Below are 21,583 nucleotides of genomic sequence, written 5' to 3' on the forward strand. Positions count from 1 at the left end.
AGATTTCTGGTGGTGGATTATTCCAAATAATAGTTATAATAATAATAGTTAGTGCCCAAACAGGTACCTGGAGACCTGAATGCTGCCTATGAGCAAAGAAGTTTGACTGTAGGACTGAAACCATGATTGCCATGTTCTTCAAATAGCAAGGACTTAGTGAAGGAAGCTCTGAGACCACTGCATCACAAACTGTGAGTATTTGGGGAACTAAGTAAGAAGATAAGTACTTCCTTAGGAAAATATGAACTTTACTGCCGGTGTCAGCAAACTGGAAGTACCATTTCCAGAGATCAGATTAAGGAATATATTCAGATTATTCTTAAGCATAATCCTTGGTTTCTAGATGAAGGTATTATAGACCCTGAGGTTTGGGCCTGAATATATGACAATATGAATAAAGTTCACAATTCTGGGGAAAATGTACCCAAAAAGGTCTTTTCTACTGTAGCTGTTGTTAACCATGTTATGACTCCATTGCAAACTGAAAGTAAGAACCCCATGGCTCTTCCTGTAGAACAGTGTAAAGAAGATCCTCTCATTTATGATTTTCAGTATCATAGATCACCAAATGATGAGTTAGACCCTTATAGAGAGGCTTTTCCTATTTTTCATTTTGGATGCTCTGACTCTATAACTCTCCAGTTCGTTTATGCTCTCATTTATATGGATGATCTGATAGTAGCTGAGAAGGCACTAGTACCATTTTTCAACGTTTATGGTCACTAAGAGAGTCTCTAGGAGCATATGTATACAATTAAATTACCCTATTAAATACTTAGGCATATAAATAGAGCTCACATTAGTCAAGTTACAAAAGATGCTCATTAAAAGTGATAATTTAAAAACATTAAATGATTTTCAAAAATTGCTTGGAGGTATAAACTGTATCAGACCTTTTTTGAAAATACCCACTAGAAATTTGGCACTGCTTTTTAATATTCTCTAAGGTAATCTGATTTAACCTCTCTATATCACCTGACAACTTGTGCAGAAGCTGCATTAGATAAATTATCAGGAACTATCTCAAAAGCCTGTCTGGAGAGATCTGATCCAACTCTACCTGTTCCAGGCATTATTTTGGGCACTGAGGAATCTCTTTTTATAGCAATAACCCAACCTCTCTTTAAGGTCACAGAATATCTTTATTTATTTTATCAACCTTCTTCTATTTTAAAATATAATGATGAGGAGATTAAGTTTATTGGTAAACTCCACTGCAGGGTACTACAATTGATAGGATTAGAAATAGAGAAGTTTATTATTGCTTTTACTAAACAGCAAAGAACCCATCCATATCAATTCTCTAGTCTTTGGCAACATACCATTGCAGACTTTCCTGGCATTATTGATAACCACTATCATATGTATCCTCTTGTGAATTTCTTTTCCCTTTCCAATTGGGTTTTTCCAAAAATAGGTGCAGATGAACCTATTCCTGAAGCACTCACAGTATTCACTGGTTCTAGTGGCAACTCTGGAAAAATTGGATATCACAGTAACTTGGGTAGCAGGGTTATTCAAATGTATGGAGTGTCATTACAACAACAAAAACTACAAGCTATTATTCTCACCCTTCAATAGTTTCCTCAAGTTTTTAATAGTATATCTGATTTGGCATATGCAACCTTTATCACCAGAAATATTGAAAAAGCTCAGATTAAATGTAATGAAGAATTCTTACTGATATGTTTAACGGTCTCAGAGAAACTATCAGAAATCATACTTGTCTTGTCTTTATCACCCATACTAGATTTCATTCTGGTCATCCTGGGCCATTTCACATGGTAACTAAATTTTTGATCAGTTGGTTGATGTTAATCTTGCTTCTGATTTTCTTTTTTTAAAATACTTTATAATTTATAAAATGAAAATATTGACAAAACCATAGGATAAAAGGGGTACAGTTTCACACACTGCCAGAGCTCCATGTCACATCTCCTTCCTTGAAAGCTTTGCTATTCTTTTTCCCTTTAGGAACATGGGCCTAGGGTCATTATGGGGTGCAGAAGGTGGAAGATCTGGCTTTTGTAATTGCTTCCCCACTGGACATGATCATTGACAGATTGAGCCATACTCCCAGTCTGTTTCTATCTTTCCCTAGTGGGGATGGGCTCTGGAGAGGTGGGCTTCCAGGACACACTGGTGAAGTTGTCTGCCCAGGGAAGTCAGGTTGGTGTCATGGTAGCATCTGCAACTTGGTTACTGAAAAGCATTAAGATACAAGGCAGAACAAATTATTTAATAATCAGTAACCTAAAGGCAAGAATATAGCAGATAAGATTTGGGGTTTCCATTTTGGAAAAAGCTAGTAGGTCTATGTTAGGTATATTCCAAGGGGCACATGACTTTACTAATTTTTGCCTGATCCTGATAGCTAACATGGAAGTGGTCCAAAGGTATTGTCTGGGGAGATGGTGTTACAGTTGGGAATAGGACTAGAAATCTGGATCAGGGAAGAGAGTAGCTCCCAAATATGGGGAAAATATATGAATATTGTTAACTATAAACCTCATCAATTTGATCTGTGGTCCATATTCAACACAGGAGCTTATGTAACCTCTGCATCCCTATTGGTCTGAGCTTGCATTCTATGGTCATGGCTAGAAACATTCAAGGATGCACTAATTTCAGAACCCATCCTCCTGGAGTGGCATAGTATATTGACCGAGCCTCCCTTTAGAGAATGGGACAGTCCCCACCATTATTGATGCACATTGAGGGCAAAGTCATATAGAGGTCCACAAGACAGTAGTACACGATGCTGTTTCTTTCTTTTTAAAATTTTTTATTTATAAAATAGAAATATTGAGAAGACCACAAGGTAAGAGGGATACAATTCCACACAATTCCCACTGCCAGAAATCCATATCCTATCCCCTCCCCTGATAGCTTTCCTGTTCTTTATTGCTCTGGGAGTATGGACCCAGGATCATTATGGGGTGTAGAAGGTGGAAGGTCTGGCTTCTGAATTGCTTCTCCACTGAACATGGGCATTGGCAGGTTGATCCATACTCCCAGCCTGTCTCTCTCTTTCCCTATCAAGGCAGGGTTCTGGGAAGGCGGGGCTTCAGGACACATAGTGGGGTCATCTGCCCAAGGAAGTCAAGTATCAAGGCATCATGGTAGCCACGATGCTGTTTCTGATGGACATGACCAGTGACAGTGCAGAGAGTGGTCTGTTAGAAGTCAGAGACTTCATGTCTGTGGGAATCCCAGGATTCCCTATCTAGGGCTCCAGGTGATGGGTGGCCTGGTAGTAACCAAAAGATTCATCATTAAATTATGCCGGTCTCTTTCTTTTATCCAGCTTTTATAGTCCTTACTTTGTCTGCCTGACAAGTTTAGCTTTGGAGTGACTGAGGGAAGTGAAATAGGAAGTAGATGAGGAGTGTATCTAGGTTTAAGTAGAAACTACTTGATTAGGTACCTTATTTTGTCTTTTTTAGGACTTTCTACTTGCTTGTTGCACTAGTGAGTCACTAGTTTGATTAGGTTGAGATCAGCAGGTGCAGTATTAATTGGTTTAAATCTAGAGAAGCATGAAGGAAACTGAGCTTTGTTAGGAAGTGCACTCACCAGAGTACTTGGGCTTAAGGACTGGCATCGCAGGCCTATCAAGAAAATTAGCGTACAAAAAAAAAATGCTACTACTACAATAGAGAGCACACCAAACCCCAGTAAACGCAATGAAACAACAAGAAAGGCTAATTTTGGTCAAAACGGAGAAGGGAAAACAAACTAACAATAATGAAAAACTAGTAATTTAAAAAAAACACCTAAAGATCAGTCTGCAGATTAAACTATTCCAAATTGTCTATATAAAGCCTCCCCCTGTCCTAAACAAAGAAAAAAACAATCACAAAAGCAGCATAAACTAAAGAGATAGAGGAAAGAAGGAAAGATAACCAAAAGAGACTACTCTCACAGCCCAAGCAGAGGCAAAGAATTTTCAAGGAAGTTGACCAATCTGAATGAGCTCCAGCCCCCTTGAGGTAAAAAAAAAAAAATGGTAAAAATTCCTTCCTCTGAATGTGGAATGATCTTACTCTCAGGCAGAAGTTGAAAAACAAAATCAGAAGAGAAAACACAAGTAGAACTTGAACTGAAGTTGGTGTATTGCACCAAAGTAAAAGACTCTGGGGTACAAAAAGGATGACAAAAAGACAGGTCCAAAAAGGATGACAGAGGACCTAGTGGGGGTTGTACTGTTATATGAAAAACTGGGAAATGTTATGCATCTACAAACTATTGTATTTACTGTCAAATGTAAAATATTAATCCCCCTATAAAGAAAATTTTTAAAATCCCTCCTCCTTTGGATGATTCTCCACTAAGCTTGGAACCTCGATAATGAAATTAACTCTACAGGATGTCCTCCTTGTCTTTAGCTGGTTCCCTTACCCCTCTAGTTGAGGGGGTTAGGGGGAGAGGTATAGAGGGAGAAATAGAGACTCACAGCAGCTCCATATCCGCATTGTCCTTTTTCCAGCAGCCAGTTGCCAGCCTATATATGACTTGTAACCCTCTGTCTTGCCTCTACTTTGACCCCTCCTGTATAATTCCTCCACCAGTGGCCTTGAAATCCTGCCTTTACCTGGAATTCCCAGGTTTTAAGCAACCAGTATGCAAAGAGTAAGCCAGGAGTTGTCTTCAAACTGCCATCTTGATTCTGCCCTGCTTCTGATTTTCATAAGGCCCATCTTTCCCATAAATTATTACATTAGCTAGCTAAAAACTTAAAAACTTGATTTAACATTACTAAAAATCAGGCTACACAGATCATATGGTCCTGTCCAAATTGCATTCCCTAGTTCAACGAAGTTATACTGGCATTAACCCTCACAGAATTAAAACTAATAACATTTGGTAAACTGATGTAACCCGTTATCCTTCATTTAGAAAATTGAGATATGTTCATGTTTCTGTAGATACCTATTCTAGAATGCTTAATGACACTGCATTGGCAGGAGAAAAAAGTCTCTCATATCATCACCCATCTATTGATGTCTTTCACACTTATGGGTATTCCCAATGATTTAAAAACTGATAGTGGAACTGGATATATATATAGTAAGCAATTTGATGAATTTTGCAATTTGTGTGGAATTAAACATGTCACTGGTATCCCATATAATCCCCAGAGATAGACCTTAGTAGACTGTGCACACCACAAGCTTAAATTACGATAAAAAAGAGGAATAGTAGATAAATTCCCACAGATAGCTCTAAATTTAGCATTAATTAGCTTAAATTTTTTCTCAAATGGCTCTGAAGAAAGTGCTCTGGCATACAAACATAGAAAAAATAATAAAACACAGATAGGACTGTTTTTTTGGAGGGATCCTGAAATAGGAAAAACAAAAGGAACTTATCTTTTTTCAAATATTTATTTTATTTATTCCCTTTTGTTGCCCTTGTTATTTTATTGTTATAGTTATTATTGTTGTCATTGTTGTTGGATAGAACAGAGAGAAATGGAGAGAGGAGGGGGAAGACGGAGGGAGGGAGAGAAAGATAGACACCTGTAGACCTGCTTCACCGCTTGTGAAGCAACTCCCCTGCAGGTGGGGAGCCAGGGCTTGAACCGGGATCCTTACCTGGTCCTTGTGCTTTGCGCCACCTGTGCTTAACCCACTGCCCTACAGCCCAACTCCCAGAACTTATCTTTTAATAACTTTTGGCAGAAGTTATGCTTGTGTCTTTCTAGAGGCAACCTACACTTCCATCTGGATTCCAACTCATAAAGCCAAATTCTGAGATCAGACGAGAATGGGTGTGTTCAGGGTGGTATGGCCGTAGACAATAATGTCAAATTCTTCAGTGCAGATAATACTGAGAAAACTGAAGAGAATGAATCTGGATGATGAAAATTCTCCACAAGAGGACCATCACTGTAGTCCCCTGATAAAAAGACAGAGACGTCCCAGACATGAGAGAAGACAATATCAACACACACAAGCTTCTCCTGATATTGCCTGGGGTTCACTAAAAAAGACATCATATGGTCACAGAACTTTGTCATGATAAAGGATGGGATCCAAAGTGTTCTATGTAATATACCCATGTACTGCTCCCTGTTATAAATTTACTTTCTGGTTAAATGAAGCAAAAGGCATGAAGACTCTTTCGAGCACTCCTCATTATGAATATAATAATGTATGGATTAAATTGGCTGAAATAGCTAGTGTGTCCCATTTCTGCTTATCTTCAGGCTTTGTGTAGTATGCTAGGATATCGCTTAGTTCCTGACTGTAGAAATTCATTTTTAATTCTAGTATTAAAAATGAAACCATGTTTACTGCTGAATATGTTAGTTTAACTGTATCCTTGTTAGGGATTCCTGGGTTAGTCTCACATAATTCTGAAATATAAATGCCCTTGCTTGCTCTTTAGCTAGTGCTCTCAATCACACTTCTACAGCTATCACCTTACTGTCTCAAGAAAAAGATGAGTTGCACAGAGCTATTCTTGGGTAGCTATAGATTATCTATTATTACTACACAATCATAGATGTCAAGATGTTTAACATATGTGCTGTTTTAATATTTCTGACAATAATCAAGGCATCAGAGGAGACTTTCAGAAATCATGTTCTTTAGTCAAAGATATTAAACAAGAATCTGGATCTTGGAGTCTTGCCAATTGGTTGACAAGTTGGTTGTCAAATGTTTCTTGGATAAAAGAATTAATAATGGGAATAGTGTTACTAGCATCAATATATTGTTTCTATGTATCTCTTATTGCCTGCCTATGTGCAAGTTTGCTTATCCTATTATATGAAATAAAAAAGGGGGAGATGCAGGATACTAATATAAAGTAACTGAGGAAGGCCTCAGTTTGAATCCTCACATGACTGGAATACCAGCACATGGAGTCATGTCCTTTAGTTGTTTTTATAATATTGTAGAACTTGATGTACTTAATCTTTATTTGTTTATGATACACACAGAGGTTCTAATCTTGAACTTTGTCTATATATGCAGAGGTTGTAACTTTGATGTTTTGTGAAAAACAATCCTAGTTCAAAAACATATTATTTTAAAAATTTTTAAAAACATGTTATTTTGTTCTTAAGAGCATATGATGTCAATACATACCCTGCTGTGACTTTAAAAAATCCTACTAAATTTCTTAATAAACAGATAATTCTCTGAATAGTTCCCAGGATTTCTGGTGGTGGATTATTCCTTCTCTTGCAGGTCAAGGAATAACCACATTTGCCCTTGGAGTGGTGGTAGTAAAAGGGGGCAAGGAAGAGATGAGGAACAGAGTGACTTTAACCCCTTCCTTGAAGTGGATCCCTTCCAGAATACCTGTTGTCAACCTTGAGTATAAGATTTTCTTCCTGTAGGAAATAAAATTATATACCTTCTGAATGTTAACTCAAGCTTCCATGGGTTATCTTGGTTCTGAGTCTTCTGCCTTGAGACCCTGAGTCCTAGAACAATGTTCTTTATTCTCTCCTTGGACTTCCACATTTCCAGGGGGACTCAGCTTCTGTACTCAGCCTTCCAAATTATAAGCAATTCTATGTAGGTATCCAGAACCTGGGTTTGTGAAGGGGCTCTGCTGAGTTTCTCTCCATTTTGGGGACACCAGGTGTGTTCATTCTCATGAATCTTGGATTGTTGTAGATAACAGTGTGACAGCCCCGTGGACCTATGATCATCAGGTGGCAGCTGCACTGCTCCCACTGTGATAAAAATCCTCCTCCTTATATAGAGCTGCTCCAAGAGCCTGAGCAAGGTTGCTGGTGCGGAAGCATGATGGCAAGGATGCTGCTGTGGACCTGTGAGCCTCCCACTCTTTTTGCCTTCTTTCTCCCCATAGGCCACAGGGCATTCCTGAAAATGTCGAAAGGGAAGGCCTCTATTTCAGTGAAGTTTCTAGAATGGGTAGCCTCTGACACTGAGCAAGGAATATGAAATCCAATCCTGGGGATGATGGTACAGGGCCCTGGTAAAGACCCTTGGACTCTGGGTAGCAGAAGGTTCCAACAGGAAAAAGTGTCTGAAAACTTCTTGGTTTTATATTTATATTGTTGTGTTTGTTTTAGGTTTGGCTCTTCTGTTGCAGGTGCAACTAGGTAAGGAAGAAAAATCTTCTTATCCACATTCCAAATATTCTAATATTTCTAACCAATATTCTAATATTCCCATTCTTCTTTCATTCCACCCTCCCTCCTTCTCATCCCTCCCTTCCTTAATTCTAACTCTGCATTTCATTTTTGACATGAGATTAGAGCTAGAACACTAAACTTCTTTGTGTATATAATTCAATCCAAAATTAATTATCCTCTCTATATGAAAACAAGAGTGAGGGTGACCAGTTCTTCATGATTCAATATCAGGACTTAGCTGCATATTCTTTTTTAAAAAAATTGATTTAGTAATGATTGGCAAGACCATAGGATGAGGGGTACAATTCTATACAATTCCCACCACCAGAGTTCCATATCCCATACCTTTCATTGGAAGCTTTTGTATTCTTTATCTCTCTGTAAACATAGACCCAGGTGTGGGATGTCAATCCTTTAGCTCCATTACTCTGTTACCAGGTTGCAGATGCTACCATGATGCCAACCTGACTTCCCTTGGCAGACGACCTCACCAATATTTCCTGGAACCCCACCTCTCCAGAGCCCTACCCCATGAGGGAAAGATAGAAACAGGCTGAGAGTATGGATCAACCTCCTTGTGTATTCTATCAGCAAGACTAATGCAGACTCTTATCTAGTTTCCTGTACTTCTCTTTGTGTTGCCTCTTTTCTCTATTGTTCTCACATTCTTTCCAGAACAGAGGTGTTGGGCTATTGATGTGAGACCTAAGAATCTTCAAATAGGAGGGTTCTGTAAAGGATATTCTAAGCTTTAGGGCCTGGATTAGTGCTTGCACAACAAATATTAGGGAAATAAGTGGATGAAAAAACTGGTGCTGAACTTAACATTGTAGTCCTACGTCATTTTTTCTGGGCCTCATCTAAATATGAAGAAAATAATGTCTCCTTAAAAGGACTGTCAGGAGACTCAAATTTTAAATTAAAATGCATATAAAGTGCCTCAATAAAGTATAAGTCACAACATATATTGTCTGCAAAAGGTACCTGTTTTATTAATAATGAACTTGAACAGGTTATGAAGTTATACATGACACCCAAGGGAACACAGTCATACTACTTCCGGAGTGGCAGGTTGAACTTATTATATATGTTGATTCTAATTGATTTGTAAAGCTTTCTAGGTCATAAAAGATTCTTAGGTCTGTGGAAGAAAGTGTCACACCCATTTCGCAGAATGTTTCATGGAAAGAGGGCATGGAGATGGAGTGAAGTACAAAGTACCAGATATATGCCAAATCATGCTAGGTAGTTCTGAGGAAGCCCCTTTTTTTTCTGAAGAAGGCATCAGTAAGATTGACAGCAATGCCTTGCACAGCAGTAACTGTTGCTTCTTCCTCATAGGCTCAGCCTACAAACTGGTCTGCTATTTCACCAACTGGTCTCAGTATCGACCAGAACCAGCCAAGTTCTTTCCCAAGGATGTGGACCCATGCCTGTGTACACACCTGGTCTATGCCTTTGCTACCATGGTGGACAACAAGATTGCCCCCTATGAGTGGAATGACATCGATGTCCTGTACCCTCAGTTCCGTAGCCTGAAAGAACGGTCAGTGAAGATTGAGTCTGGGGTTATTGGAGACAGAGAGGTCATAGGGTGTCCATGTTCAGGTACCAATTCATTTTCAAATAGCTTTGGACTCTGAGAGGCAAAGTCCTCTGCAGATAGTTTTTTTTTTTTAACAGAAAGCACATTTCTGAAGTACCTGGTACATAAGGTATTAATTGCTACTATGGGCAGGAGCACCTTGTGTGGGTTTTAGAGGCATCCTTGGCAGATGCCATTCCTCGGGCTACTAGAAATGTGTGTTTGGGGGCGTAGTCTTTGTAGTGTCTGTAGCCTGCAGGCACACAACTAACTTGCTTAAACATGTTTCTTCATTTCTTTCTGCAGAAACAGAGATCTGGTCAACCTGCTGGCCATTGGTGGCTGGAACTTTGGCACTCAGAAGTAAGGCCCTCCCCTGGGATGGGGTGGAGTTGAGGATGGAGAGAGAGAGAAAGAGGCTCTCAGACTGGGGTGGGAAACAATGATGCCAAAGGACAGGTGAAACTGAATATTCCCATAGGGAAGGAGGCTGGAATCTGGGAAAAGGCTGATGTCTGAGGTGAGAAGGGCTTACTATAGTCAACATGGGGAAATAGCAAGGTACTTATAGAGTGAATGGTCAACAATTAAAGGAATATGGAGTCGGACAAGTGGGAGAAAGCTGGGCCCTGGTGGGAATGCAAGATCACTGGGCTGGATCATAGGCACAGACTTACTGCTTCTGAGGAGCAGTAAGAAGGAATGACCTCATAGGCAATTAGAGTTTGAGTTGGAAAAAGAAGATGGTGAGATTAGACTTGAGTTGTACTGAAAATTGTCAGGGTCAGTGGTAACCTATTAATTTTTTTGTCCTAGTTGGGGATTCAAAGCTCATGCTGAATTTTTTCACATACAGATAGAGATATAGATAGATAGACAGACAGACAGACAGATAGATATCTAGAGAGGGTAGATAGCACAGTGGTTATGCAAAAAGATTCTCATGCATGAGGCTCCAAAGCCCCAGGTTCAATCCCCTGCACCATCATAAATCAGAGCTGAGTAATGCTCTCATAAAAAATTTTTAAAAATAAAAATTAAAATTAAAAAGATAGATATATAGAAAGAGAGTACAGCACCAAAACTTCCTTAGTGTAGTAGGGGTGAGTTCAAACCTGGGTCACTCACATGGAAAAGCATTACCCTATTCAAGTGTGCTATTTTCCCAGTCCAGTAACTTACTTTTTAAAAAAAAACTTATAGAAGGAATGAATTCTTCTAGTTGGAGAGCACAAAATTATTTGATATAATAACTTGTTCCTGTCTCTTCTCCCCTCCCCTAATTATTCATTGGTAGTTATCCTTAGCAGAACAATACTACAATATGCTGCAGTTTCATTTATTTTATTTTAATTAATTAATTAATTTTAATAATGAATGACAAGTCTGTTTGATAAGAGGGGTACAATACCATACCATTCCCACCAACAGAGTTCTCCATCACACTTCCTCCATTGGAAGCTTTCCTATTCTTTATTCCTCTGGGTGTATGGACCCAGGATCATTGTGGGATGCAGAAGATGGAAGGTCTAGCTTCTGGAATTGCTTTCCCACTGAACATGGGCATTGACAGATTGATCCATACTCCCAACCTGCCTCTCTCTTTCCCTAGGGTGGGGCTTTGGGGAAGCGGAGCTCCAGGACACATTGCATATCAGATTTCAGGCTCAAGAAAAAAAAAAAAAAAACTAGTATAGCTAAAGGCCCTTTGGAATATAACTAAAATATGCCTACTAGCTATCTACAAAATGGAGGACCCCCCAACACTTCATCTGCGCTATTCCAGTCTTTAGGTCCATGATTGTTCAACAATTTGTTTGGCTTTGTATGTTAACTCTCTTTTCAGCCACTAGGTTCCAGATGCTAGCATAATGCTGACCAGACTTCCCTGGACAGATGACCCAAACTCAGTTTTTTCTTTGAGTTTCCCTTTCTGTTCTTCTTTCTCAACTTCTGTTTATGAGTGGGATAATCCCATACTCATCTTTGTCTTTCTGACTTCTCTTACTTAATATAATTCCTTCTAGCTCCATCCAGGATTGGTCACAGAAGGTGGGTTCATTATTCTTAATAGCTGAGTAGTATTCCATTGTGTATATATACCATAGCTTTCTCAGCCATTCTCTTGTTGGACATCTTGGTTGCAATGTATCCTGGAGCTCCTGGTTTGTTTATCTTCTGTGTCTTTAAGGTGTGCACTCAGGCTGCTTGAGTGTTGTAATTTAACTTAAAAAGGGGTTTTGGGGGGCTGCTGTGGTATGTAATTCAACATGTGGGAGATAAAGTTAAACCGCATACAACAAAAAGTGGGTAGGGTGAAATTAAAGTCAAATAACTAAAGTAAGGGTGGGACAAAAAAATTGCAACATGTTGAGGTGCCATTTGTTGTAATTTAACTTAAAAAGGGTTTGGGGAGGGCTTCTTCTGTGTGTGAAAGGATTCATAGTGGAGCTGGGAACTGGTTTAAACAATACAAGGTTTATTAGGGTGAAACAAGTAAAAGGCAAAATAAGCACTTATCAAGAGTTAAGAGTACTCTAGGTCCATAAAGTCTGAGTATAGTTATCAAAAGTTTAGTCCCATAAGATAAACAATTATCAGCTCTGATAAAGGTTGCTCATGGCTGTAGAGGTGTCTAAAAGTTTACTGGCTAGCAGAGTCACACGTGTTCAATTCCCAGGAAAAGTAGCCATGGCAGATACATGGCTTGTCTCCGCCAAGATGCATCTGACCAGGAGAAGCAGCAGCAGCCAAAGAGAGTGACTTCTGGCTGGCTGTACTTTTAAGTCTATTCAGCCCACCCACAATGCTTTGTACACCAGAACAGACTGGATCCACCCACAGTCCACCATGCACCTGCGCAGATCACTGCATAGTCTGTCACCAAAGCTGACGTTAGCACTGTGTTAGGACTTCCATCCATGGCCGCCAATTTACTGTGTCACCACACCTGAGCTTTTCCTTGTTCCCTAAAACTTGCTTGTCTGGCTATAAGTTTTCCTCTAAGTACTGCTTCGGCTGTGTCTCAAATATTTTGATAGCTCATGTCTTCATTTTCATTTGATTCTAAGAACATCTGAATTTCTTCCCCGAGTTCCTCTTTGACCCAGTGGTTGTTAAGCAGTGTGTTGTTGAGTTTCCATATTTTGGGTCTTTTATTAATTTTATGTTAGTTTTTAAGTATTAGCTTAATTCCACTGTGGTCTGAGAAAATGCTTTGGATGATTTCAATGCTCTTGAATTTGTTGATACTGCCTAATATGTGGTTTGTCCATGAGGATGTTCCATGTGGATTTGAAAAGAATCTGTATTCCAATTTCTTGGGATCATCTCTGAAGATGTCCATCATCTCTGAAGATGTCCATCTCTTCAATTAATTCTCTTGTTTTTTGGTTGATTCTCTGCCTAGATAATCTAAGTGTGAGAGTGGTGTGTTGAAGTCTCCTACTATTACAGTGTTACTGTTGACATTATTTTTCAAGCTCTTTAAGTAATATATTTAGATGGGCTCTTATAAGGTGTATATAATTGTTAAGCCTTCTTGGCTGAGTGATCATTTGATCATTATGTAATATCCATGCCTATCTTTTATTACTTTATATATTTTAAAGTCTATTTTGTCACAGATGAGAATAGCTGTTCCTGCCCCTTTTTTGTGGTCTATTGGCTTGTATGATTGTTTTCCATCATTTCACCTTAAATCTGTACTTGTTTTGTTGAGTCAGGTGTGATTCCTACCAACAGCATATGGTTGGGTTGTGCTCTCTGATCAATCTTCCCACTCTGTGCATTTTAATGGGTGCATTTAAGCCATTGCCATTTATTGATATTACGGATTTAAGATATTCAGTGCCATTATTCAATAATTTTTTGTTTGTTCTGATATATAGCAAGTTTTTTTTTTTTGGTGTTGTTATTAATGTTTATAGGAGGTCTTTTAGAACCTTCTTCAGGGCAGACTTGGTGATAGTTGCCTCCTATAACTGCTACTTGTCTGAGAAGGTTTTTATCCCTCTGTCTAGTCTGAATGACAGTCTAGCAGGATATACTATTCTTGATTGAAATCTGTTTTCATTGAGGGCTTGGTAGATATATTGACATTCTCTTCTGGCTTTTAATGTTTGTGTGAAGTCTGTTGATAGTTTTGTGGGCTTTCCTCTGTATGTGACTTTTTGTTTTTGTCTTGCAGCCTTCAGGATCCTTTCTTTATCCTTAATTCTTTGCATTGTAACTATGATTTGCCTTGGTGTCTTCAGGTCTGGCTTGATTCTGTTTGGGACTCCATGGGCCTCTTGAATCTTATTTTCCTTTGTGTTGTTTAGGGTGGGGAAGTTTTCTTCTATTATTTCCTCTAGTATGCTTTATTCCCCTTCCTCTCTTTCATCCTCTGGTAGGCCAATTATGCACATGTTACTTCTTTTTAGGTCATCCCATATGTCTCTGTTGTTTTCAGTGTCTCTTAATCACTCTCTCTTTCTCTCTCTCTCTCAGCTCTTTTACATCTTTGTCAGTTTTCTCTAATTCATCCTCTGTCTGTCTAATTCTGTTTTCTGCTTTTGTTATTCTGCTCTCCCTCCACTCAGCTTCCTTCATCAGTTTGACCTTTTTCTTTTTTTTAACCTTATTCTGCTAGTTGGCCTTTAGCTCAGCTATTTCAGCCTTCAGTTCTGAAATTATCTTGAGATAGCTCATGTTTTCTCTCAGGGTCTCATTGGTTGTTTCCCTATTTCTGATAGTATTTTCCTCAAAAGCTTTCCTCACTCCTGTGATTAATGCATCAATTAATGTTTGGATATTTTCCTCATTTTTAGTTGCTTCTGGATTACTTGGAATTTATTCTGGGCTCCTGTCCTGACTGCTGTAGTTAATTTAACTATTTTTTGATTTAGCCATATTTATTTATTTTATTTTATGTTATTTTATTTTGTTGTTGTGTTTTGTAGTATTGGTCCTGGCTATTGCTGTTTAGTTATTGTGTTGTGTGAGGGTAAGCCACATTAAATCTAAGTCCTCTCACAAATGTTATTTCTAATACAACAGTAGCAACAAAAGTGAAGATTAATTGAGCCAGAGAGTAGAAAAAAAAATAAATAAGATAAAAAGGAAGAAGACACAATGAACAAACAAAAAGCTCCACCTAGAGTTAACCAAATTCCTCCCACTTCAGAGAACACCATCTACCACCAGCCAATACAATAAAAGCAACCATAAAAGTTTAATCAAGCCTGAGAGAAGGAAGAAATAAAATATAATGAAGAAGGCAAATGAAATTACAAATAAATCTCAGTAAATACAATAACAATAATATCAAGAAAATCACAGAATTGTTAAACCAGAATAGCAAAAGAAAAAAACAATAATAAAAACAAGAGTAACTCAAGCCAGACACCTCCCCAAAAGAGAACCCCATTAACTACTGTCCAATGTAATAATCACAACAAAGGTGAACAGAAAGATTGACTGGATAAAAAGTAGAAAGAAAAGGACAGAGATAAGAAGGAAAAAAAAAGAAGAAGAAAGATAAAAGGGGCAGGGATTGAGGAGCAAACCACTACAACACAGATGTCTCTAACAGATGAAATCACTAAGAACCTCTCAGTCAACAACCAAAAATAAAATAATAAGCTATCTCTCTAACACAATAACAAACAGCCTGTAAATCAAGTCAGACAAGGGGAAGAGATAAATATCCCACCCAATCTTGGTACTGTTTTAGGATGGAATCCAGTGAGGCACCTTTACATGATTCCCTGCTGACTTCTGACAAAAGATTCCCTAATGAAATTTTGCTTGGTGATTTTAACTCCACAAGTGGGAGGGCACCTTAGTCTCTGCCCTATTTCCCCAAGCTGGCCACCTCTGGCTTGTGGGCAGAGACACTCAAGGTTTTGCTTCCTTTGTTCTTTAAACTCCTTTTGGATTATGGATGAGTTATAACATTTCTTCTGAGGTTCCTTTTTGTTCCCTCCTCTATAGCTTATCTCTTATAGGCCTGAAATCCTATTTCTCCTTAGAATTCACAGGGTTTGAATCAGTTTTTTTTTTTTTTTTTGGAACATCTTTCTGGTTTCTGTCTTCAGGTTTCCATCTTGACTCTGACACCTCACAATGCGTGTTTTTAATCTCACTCTAATAGCCAAGTAAACTGGCAGCTGCTTACCAGGTAACAAACTAGATTTCACCTGTGGTGACCATTCTTCTGTCAAAGTGCCCATTTCTTATCTTATCTACAACTCAAATAGGAAAATTTTTACAGATTATACCAAAGCATCATTAAGATAATAGTTACCCAAGTTGTGCTAGCCAGGTTATTTCCACTTAACAATTATTAGCTATTAATTACCTTACTAAAAATACAAATAGATTAGGGAGGTTATGACCCAGTTTACAAAGGATTCACCACAGACTCATTATAGTCAGAATAACCTAAATATAGGCTATAAAATTACTGACTATGGCAGAGGAACTATAAACCAAGAAACTTTTAAATATAGAACTCAGAATATACTTAATAGCACTTTTTTGGTGGAGGCAGAAGTATTTCATTAGCTGTATTCACAGAATCTAACTCACGCCTTAAGTTTGGAAACAGATACTAAAAATTGAACTTTTTAGAATCAAAGAAACATAGTATCTGAGCTACTATCTAAGCTACATATCTAATGGGTGTGTCAAAGGAAAAACATTTAAATTAAAATCACCTATCCAGTGATTACATCAACACTTTTAGTTCATCTTAACTGCAAAAACCACTGAGGATTATTGGGAAGTGATTAAAAAACTGATCTCAGGAATGATGTTGGGGAAACTTCTGGGGGCTACTGATGTTAATTCTCTGCCTAGATTCACCACCATGGTCTCCACAGCTACCAACCGTAGGATCTTTATCTGTTCTGTCATTGATTTCCTTCGTCAACATGGATTCGATGGCATTGACCTGGATATTGAATATCCAGGGTCCCGAGGAAGCCCACCTGAGGACAAGCAGAGATTTACCATCTTGATTAAGGTAGGAATGGAACCAAAACCATGTTTTTTAGCTAAGCTGGTCCCTCAGTGGAGTTTCTGTGCAAGTTGCATTTCCTAGGCAGGGCAAAGGGTGCTGCCTCCAGGACACACACTGGTTAAGGGACCGAAAGGTTGCCAGCAACATAAATGGTTTCCCAAGTGCTTCATTTAAGACCAAAAAGAACTTATTGGAAGGCTATAGGTATCTGGAATACCATTCATTATGTCACTTGCCAACCATATGAAGTATTTATTGTTATCTGGATAAGGCATTCTTGAGATAGAACAGAAACAAAACAAATTGATTTCTGCTTCTCTGGGCCTTACAATACAATGTAGAAATCAAGAGCAAGAGAAAAAGGGTTGAAAAGTGCAAATGGTGATAAGTACAATGATGAAAGTAAATCAGACAGTCAGGGGCATCTTCTCAGAGAAGTGATGCTTGAAATGATTACACAGAATTTTAAAAAGCCACTTATGCAGAGAATAGGGAGAAGAATATTTTGAGACTGGTAATGCACCTATCACAGGAGGGCAAGAAATGGCACTTTTGTGACAACTGTTCTAAGTCATCCTTTCCTTCCCCACCTCACCCCCCCCCAAAAAAAAAAACAAGAAGAAGAAGAAAAGTGGTAACAATATTATCAAAAGCTAGAAGGTGCTAGAGAGTGGCAATTCAGCCATGAGAATTAAGCTATAAGAGGGAAGGTGAAGTCACAGTTGGCAGTACATGTCCTAGGCCTTCTGCCAGCTGTTTCTGGGCTTTTTCTCTAAAATTGTCACCAAATATGAATTGGGTTCAAGGACTCTTAGTTATACCATATCACCACGTACCAATGTGTTTCAGGGGTTATTTCTAGAAAGTAGGGGACAGCTAAAGAAGTATTTACGCTAGGAAATGGGTTGTCATTGCAACCCAACCTCTCTTTTCACCCCAGGAAATGCTGGAAGCTTTTGAAAAAGAGGCAAAAGAAACTGGAAACCCCAGATTGCTCATCACAGCAGCAGTGTCTGCTGGTAAAGGGACCATTGATGCAGGATATGAAATTGCAGAGATTGGCAAGTGAGTCATGGGCTTCCTCAGGGTTCCCAAATCTTACAGCAGAGATTCCTAAACTTTGGTGGTTTTGCATCCCAACTAATCATGGAAAGATAATGTTGATAAATGTTTTACCTTTAAAAGCCAAGAGATTTGGGGACTTAATGGTTCTATGGAAAGTTTGGGACCTTTTTAATTGAGCTGGTGGACTATCAGGAGAAGAACAAATTCAAGATCATGAAATCTTTATGACAATTCTCACTAGTCATTCTATTACTAAATCAAAGGTTTGTTTCTTGAGATGCCAATTAGGAGGCAAGGCTTAGTGTACAGAAAATGAATTTATTTTAGTTTCTAGTGGAAACCTGAAAGAAGACTTATATTTCAAAGAACCATCTTCTTCTGAAGCTGGTGTTCAGGATTTATAAAGAGTAGCAGGCCAGTAGAGGAGGAGGGGTACAGTCACATAGCCATCTGGCTAACATAGGTTCCTGTCATAAGGCTGTCGTTTGGTTGGAGGGACATCTCATCATAAAGCTGTTTCTCCAAGCCTGGAAAGAATCCTGTTGTGAGGTTGTTTGTCTGGCTGGAAGACATGTCAAGAGGAATGACTCACCAGACCCTAGTGCTATGTAAAACTTTAAGGACTGAGCAGTGGCACACTAGTTGAGTGCATACATTACAACGTGCAAGAACCTGGGTTTAAGCCCCCAGATCCTACCTACTGGGGGAAAGCTTCATAAGTAGTGAAACAATACTATGGGTGTTTCTCTCTCTTTCCTTCTCAACTTTTCTCTGTCTCTTAAAAAAAATCTTTGAAATAGATTTTTTTTAATGTTATTTATTGGATAGAGACAGTCATAAATTGAGAGGGATGGGGAGATAGAGTGGGAGAAAGACAGAGAGACACCTGCAGCACTGTTTCACTACTCAGAAAGCTTTTCCCCTGCAGATGGGACCAGGGGCTCAAACCTGGGTTCTTACATATTGTAACATGTACACTCAACCAGGTGTGCCACCACCAGGCCTGAGATAGACTGTTTAATACTTCCCCCTCCCTTCCCAAGGTCTACCTAATAGGTTCATCTTTTTCCTGGAGGTCTCTGTAATAGGTTTCTGGTTTTTAATTTTAAAAAGTACATGCATAGGGAGCAAGATGAGTCTATAATGCTTGCTCACATAGAACATCTTTTGAAAAAGATTTTAAAATCAGGAAAGGTATTACTGTCAAAGCAATAGGAGATATACTCATCTGTGAATCTTATGGCCCAAGAAATTTATGTTTCTGAGACACATGTTTTAATAGCACTCTTTTCTAACCTACTCCTTTGAGATTGCCATGTTTGTTTCAAGGAGCCTAATAAGACTTTGTCTTGTTCCAGAGGTGGTGCTCCTAGAGACCCTGGAAAAGTCACACTGTTGTCAGCATATGACTATCTACTTTATAGCCTGGGTTTCCTACTGTTACCACTTGTTACTCTTAACTTGCCTATAAGAAAGAATGCTTCCAGGATCCTGATGGCTCTAAACCTCTTGTTCCAGGCTCCTTGATTTCATCAGTGTGATGACCTATGATTTCCATGGAAGCTGGGACACATGTACAGGGCACAACAGTCCCTTGCATGTTGGATCCAAGGATCATGGTGATCTGCGCTATTTTAACTGTGTAAGGAAAAAAAAGCTTCAAATCTTATGCAGAGGTGATGGGGAACAGCTTAAGGAGGATTTGGGTTTTTGGTAAAGAAACTTTATTCTTGGGATCAATTAGTTATACTTTATTAATTAAATGAGACAAACACTGGTGCAGAAATAATGTTTATGTTGCCTTCTTTAGGAATATGCCATGAAGTACTGGAGAGACAATGGGGTCCCTGCAGAGAAGCTCATTATGGGGTTCCCCACCTATGGGAGAACCTTCCGACTCAGCACCTCTGATACATCAGTCTGTGCCCCCATTTCTGGAGCAGGATCATCTGGTCCTTACACACGTGAAGCTGGCTTCTGGGCTTATTATGAGGTAACCAACTTAAATGGTCTTGGAAAAATGTATTCACTCTCCAAATCATTTTGATGTCCTTTTCTTGATGTGCTATACCTTGGATTTCCATAGATCTAAAGCATAAGCAGGCTGGGAAAAAGCAGTTTGATGGGACACTTTTCTCTTAAAAATCAATATGAATATTCTTTTTTTGGGGGGGTGGTGGTGGTTTGAAATGCATGACACCATTTTTCTCACTGCTCCAAAGCAATACTGAATTCTATTATACCCACAGAACAGATGGAGAAAGATGTCGGAAATGTAGCCCAAGCATGGCAAACATTTTTGACCTCCTTTATAACCAGAATTGATTGTATCTAAACTTTGTGGAGAATTCAAATATCAGCAAGGAATAATTAATTATGCCTGTTGGAAATGCAAGTTTTTGTGGAAGAATGACCACGACACATTGGGTCTTGCATATATACTACTTCTCAAATAATTTCTGGGTACATAATTAGTATACATTTGCTTGTATCCTGGCTTTGCAGAAATTTGCCTTCATTTTATGAAGCAAAGTCACTTTCTAAAGAAATAGGTGAAATTAACCTAAATTTTACAATCTCTCCTTTCCCACCTCATCCAATTTTTTTCTACTTTTCTCTCAATTATTTCTCCTTCAATATTTGACACAGGTTGTAACGTCTCAATAGTGCCCTCTGCACTCTTGCTATAGGTCTGCACATTCCTCAGTGGTGCTACAAATTCCTGGATTGAAGATCAAAAAGTGCCATATGCCTACAAAAATGCTGAATGGGTTGGCTATGACAACATTGAGAGCTATGGACATAAGGTATACAACTGCAAACACTTCTTAGTTCTAACTTTGAATCCTAAATTTATCAGGAGCCCATTTTACTTACATATGTGATGTCAAAGTTTTAAATGTGTGTATAGAGAGAGTAGGTTGTCTTCCTTATGACTTTTTCATTTACTTAAAGACAAGAAAACAATAAGATTACATATATATGTGATAAGACCATGCACATTAAGATGATATACATTAGAATAGATAGTACAATAAGCTGATATATACTTGAATATTTTAAGTGGTTAAAATTCATTTCTCAATTTTTGTCCAGTATGAGTCTCTTCATGTGAACAGTTATACATCTGTCTTATGATTATCATCTCCAGTTGTGAGGGGGATCACTATATATTTATCTAAATGGTTTACAACTATTCTTACTTGATTCCACATAATCCAGTGAAGCCAGAGCTAGTCTCTCCATTTCACACACTTTTAAACTGAGCATCACAGATTTAAGGACTAATCTAAGGTCACAGAGCAGGAAAATAGCAATAACAATAATTGAATAAGTCTGGCTCAGAGTCTAGGTTCCATCTATTGCGCTGTTGTCAGGCTATCTTTACAAGGCCCTGGGGTTAGGGTGGGGGGGAAAGTTGGTGGACAGGAGGAAAGGGACTGAATGGTACAGTGGTTAAGAAGTTAGGGGTTGAGGGGAGGTAATATGGCGACGGCCTGAGAAGTCGCTAACAGCGAGTGCTCTGATAGCATCGTCGGCAAAGGTAGGATTTTCTGCCTTTAGCAGGCCAGTCAATAAGGGGGGGGCACCAAAGAAGTTATTACAGTTTAATTTGGGTTAACAATTAGAGCAAAGGTGACACGGACTAGCGGGGCGCCAGAATTCCCAGGCGGCGCCAGGCAAGGCGAGTGCGCCGGGCATTGTCCTCCGCCCGCCCGGGAAGGCGGCTCCTCCGCCGGTTGCAGAGCGCAGTGGGCAGAGGACCCGGAGAGAGCACTTTAGCTCGGGGGCTGCCTCTTGGGAGTTG

At 39.0% G+C, this 21,583-nt stretch overlaps 1 protein-coding gene across 1 annotated transcript in view; it reads left to right on the forward strand.

The window, feature by feature from the left end:
* Window positions 1-390: 390 nt before the first annotated feature.
* The window catches only part of LOC103116986 (acidic mammalian chitinase-like), a 32,032-nt gene continuing 10,839 nt past the window's right edge, over window positions 391-21,583 (forward strand). Inside the window, exons 1-12 of the mRNA XM_016189930.1 lie at window positions 391-718; window positions 1,418-1,523; window positions 1,638-1,784; window positions 7,831-7,895; window positions 7,988-8,086; window positions 9,461-9,665; window positions 10,011-10,067; window positions 16,548-16,713; window positions 17,651-17,775; window positions 19,294-19,417; window positions 19,586-19,768; window positions 20,466-20,582. Coding sequence (XP_016045416.1) covers window positions 391-718; window positions 1,418-1,523; window positions 1,638-1,784; window positions 7,831-7,895; window positions 7,988-8,086; window positions 9,461-9,665; window positions 10,011-10,067; window positions 16,548-16,713; window positions 17,651-17,775; window positions 19,294-19,417; window positions 19,586-19,768; window positions 20,466-20,582 — 1,722 coding nt within the window. The remainder of the gene's footprint in view (window positions 719-1,417; window positions 1,524-1,637; window positions 1,785-7,830; window positions 7,896-7,987; window positions 8,087-9,460; window positions 9,666-10,010; window positions 10,068-16,547; window positions 16,714-17,650; window positions 17,776-19,293; window positions 19,418-19,585; window positions 19,769-20,465; window positions 20,583-21,583) is intronic.

Source organism: Erinaceus europaeus, chromosome 11 (genome assembly GCF_950295315.1).
Source record: "Erinaceus europaeus chromosome 11, mEriEur2.1, whole genome shotgun sequence".
Lineage (NCBI taxonomy): Eukaryota > Metazoa > Chordata > Mammalia > Eulipotyphla > Erinaceidae > Erinaceus > Erinaceus europaeus.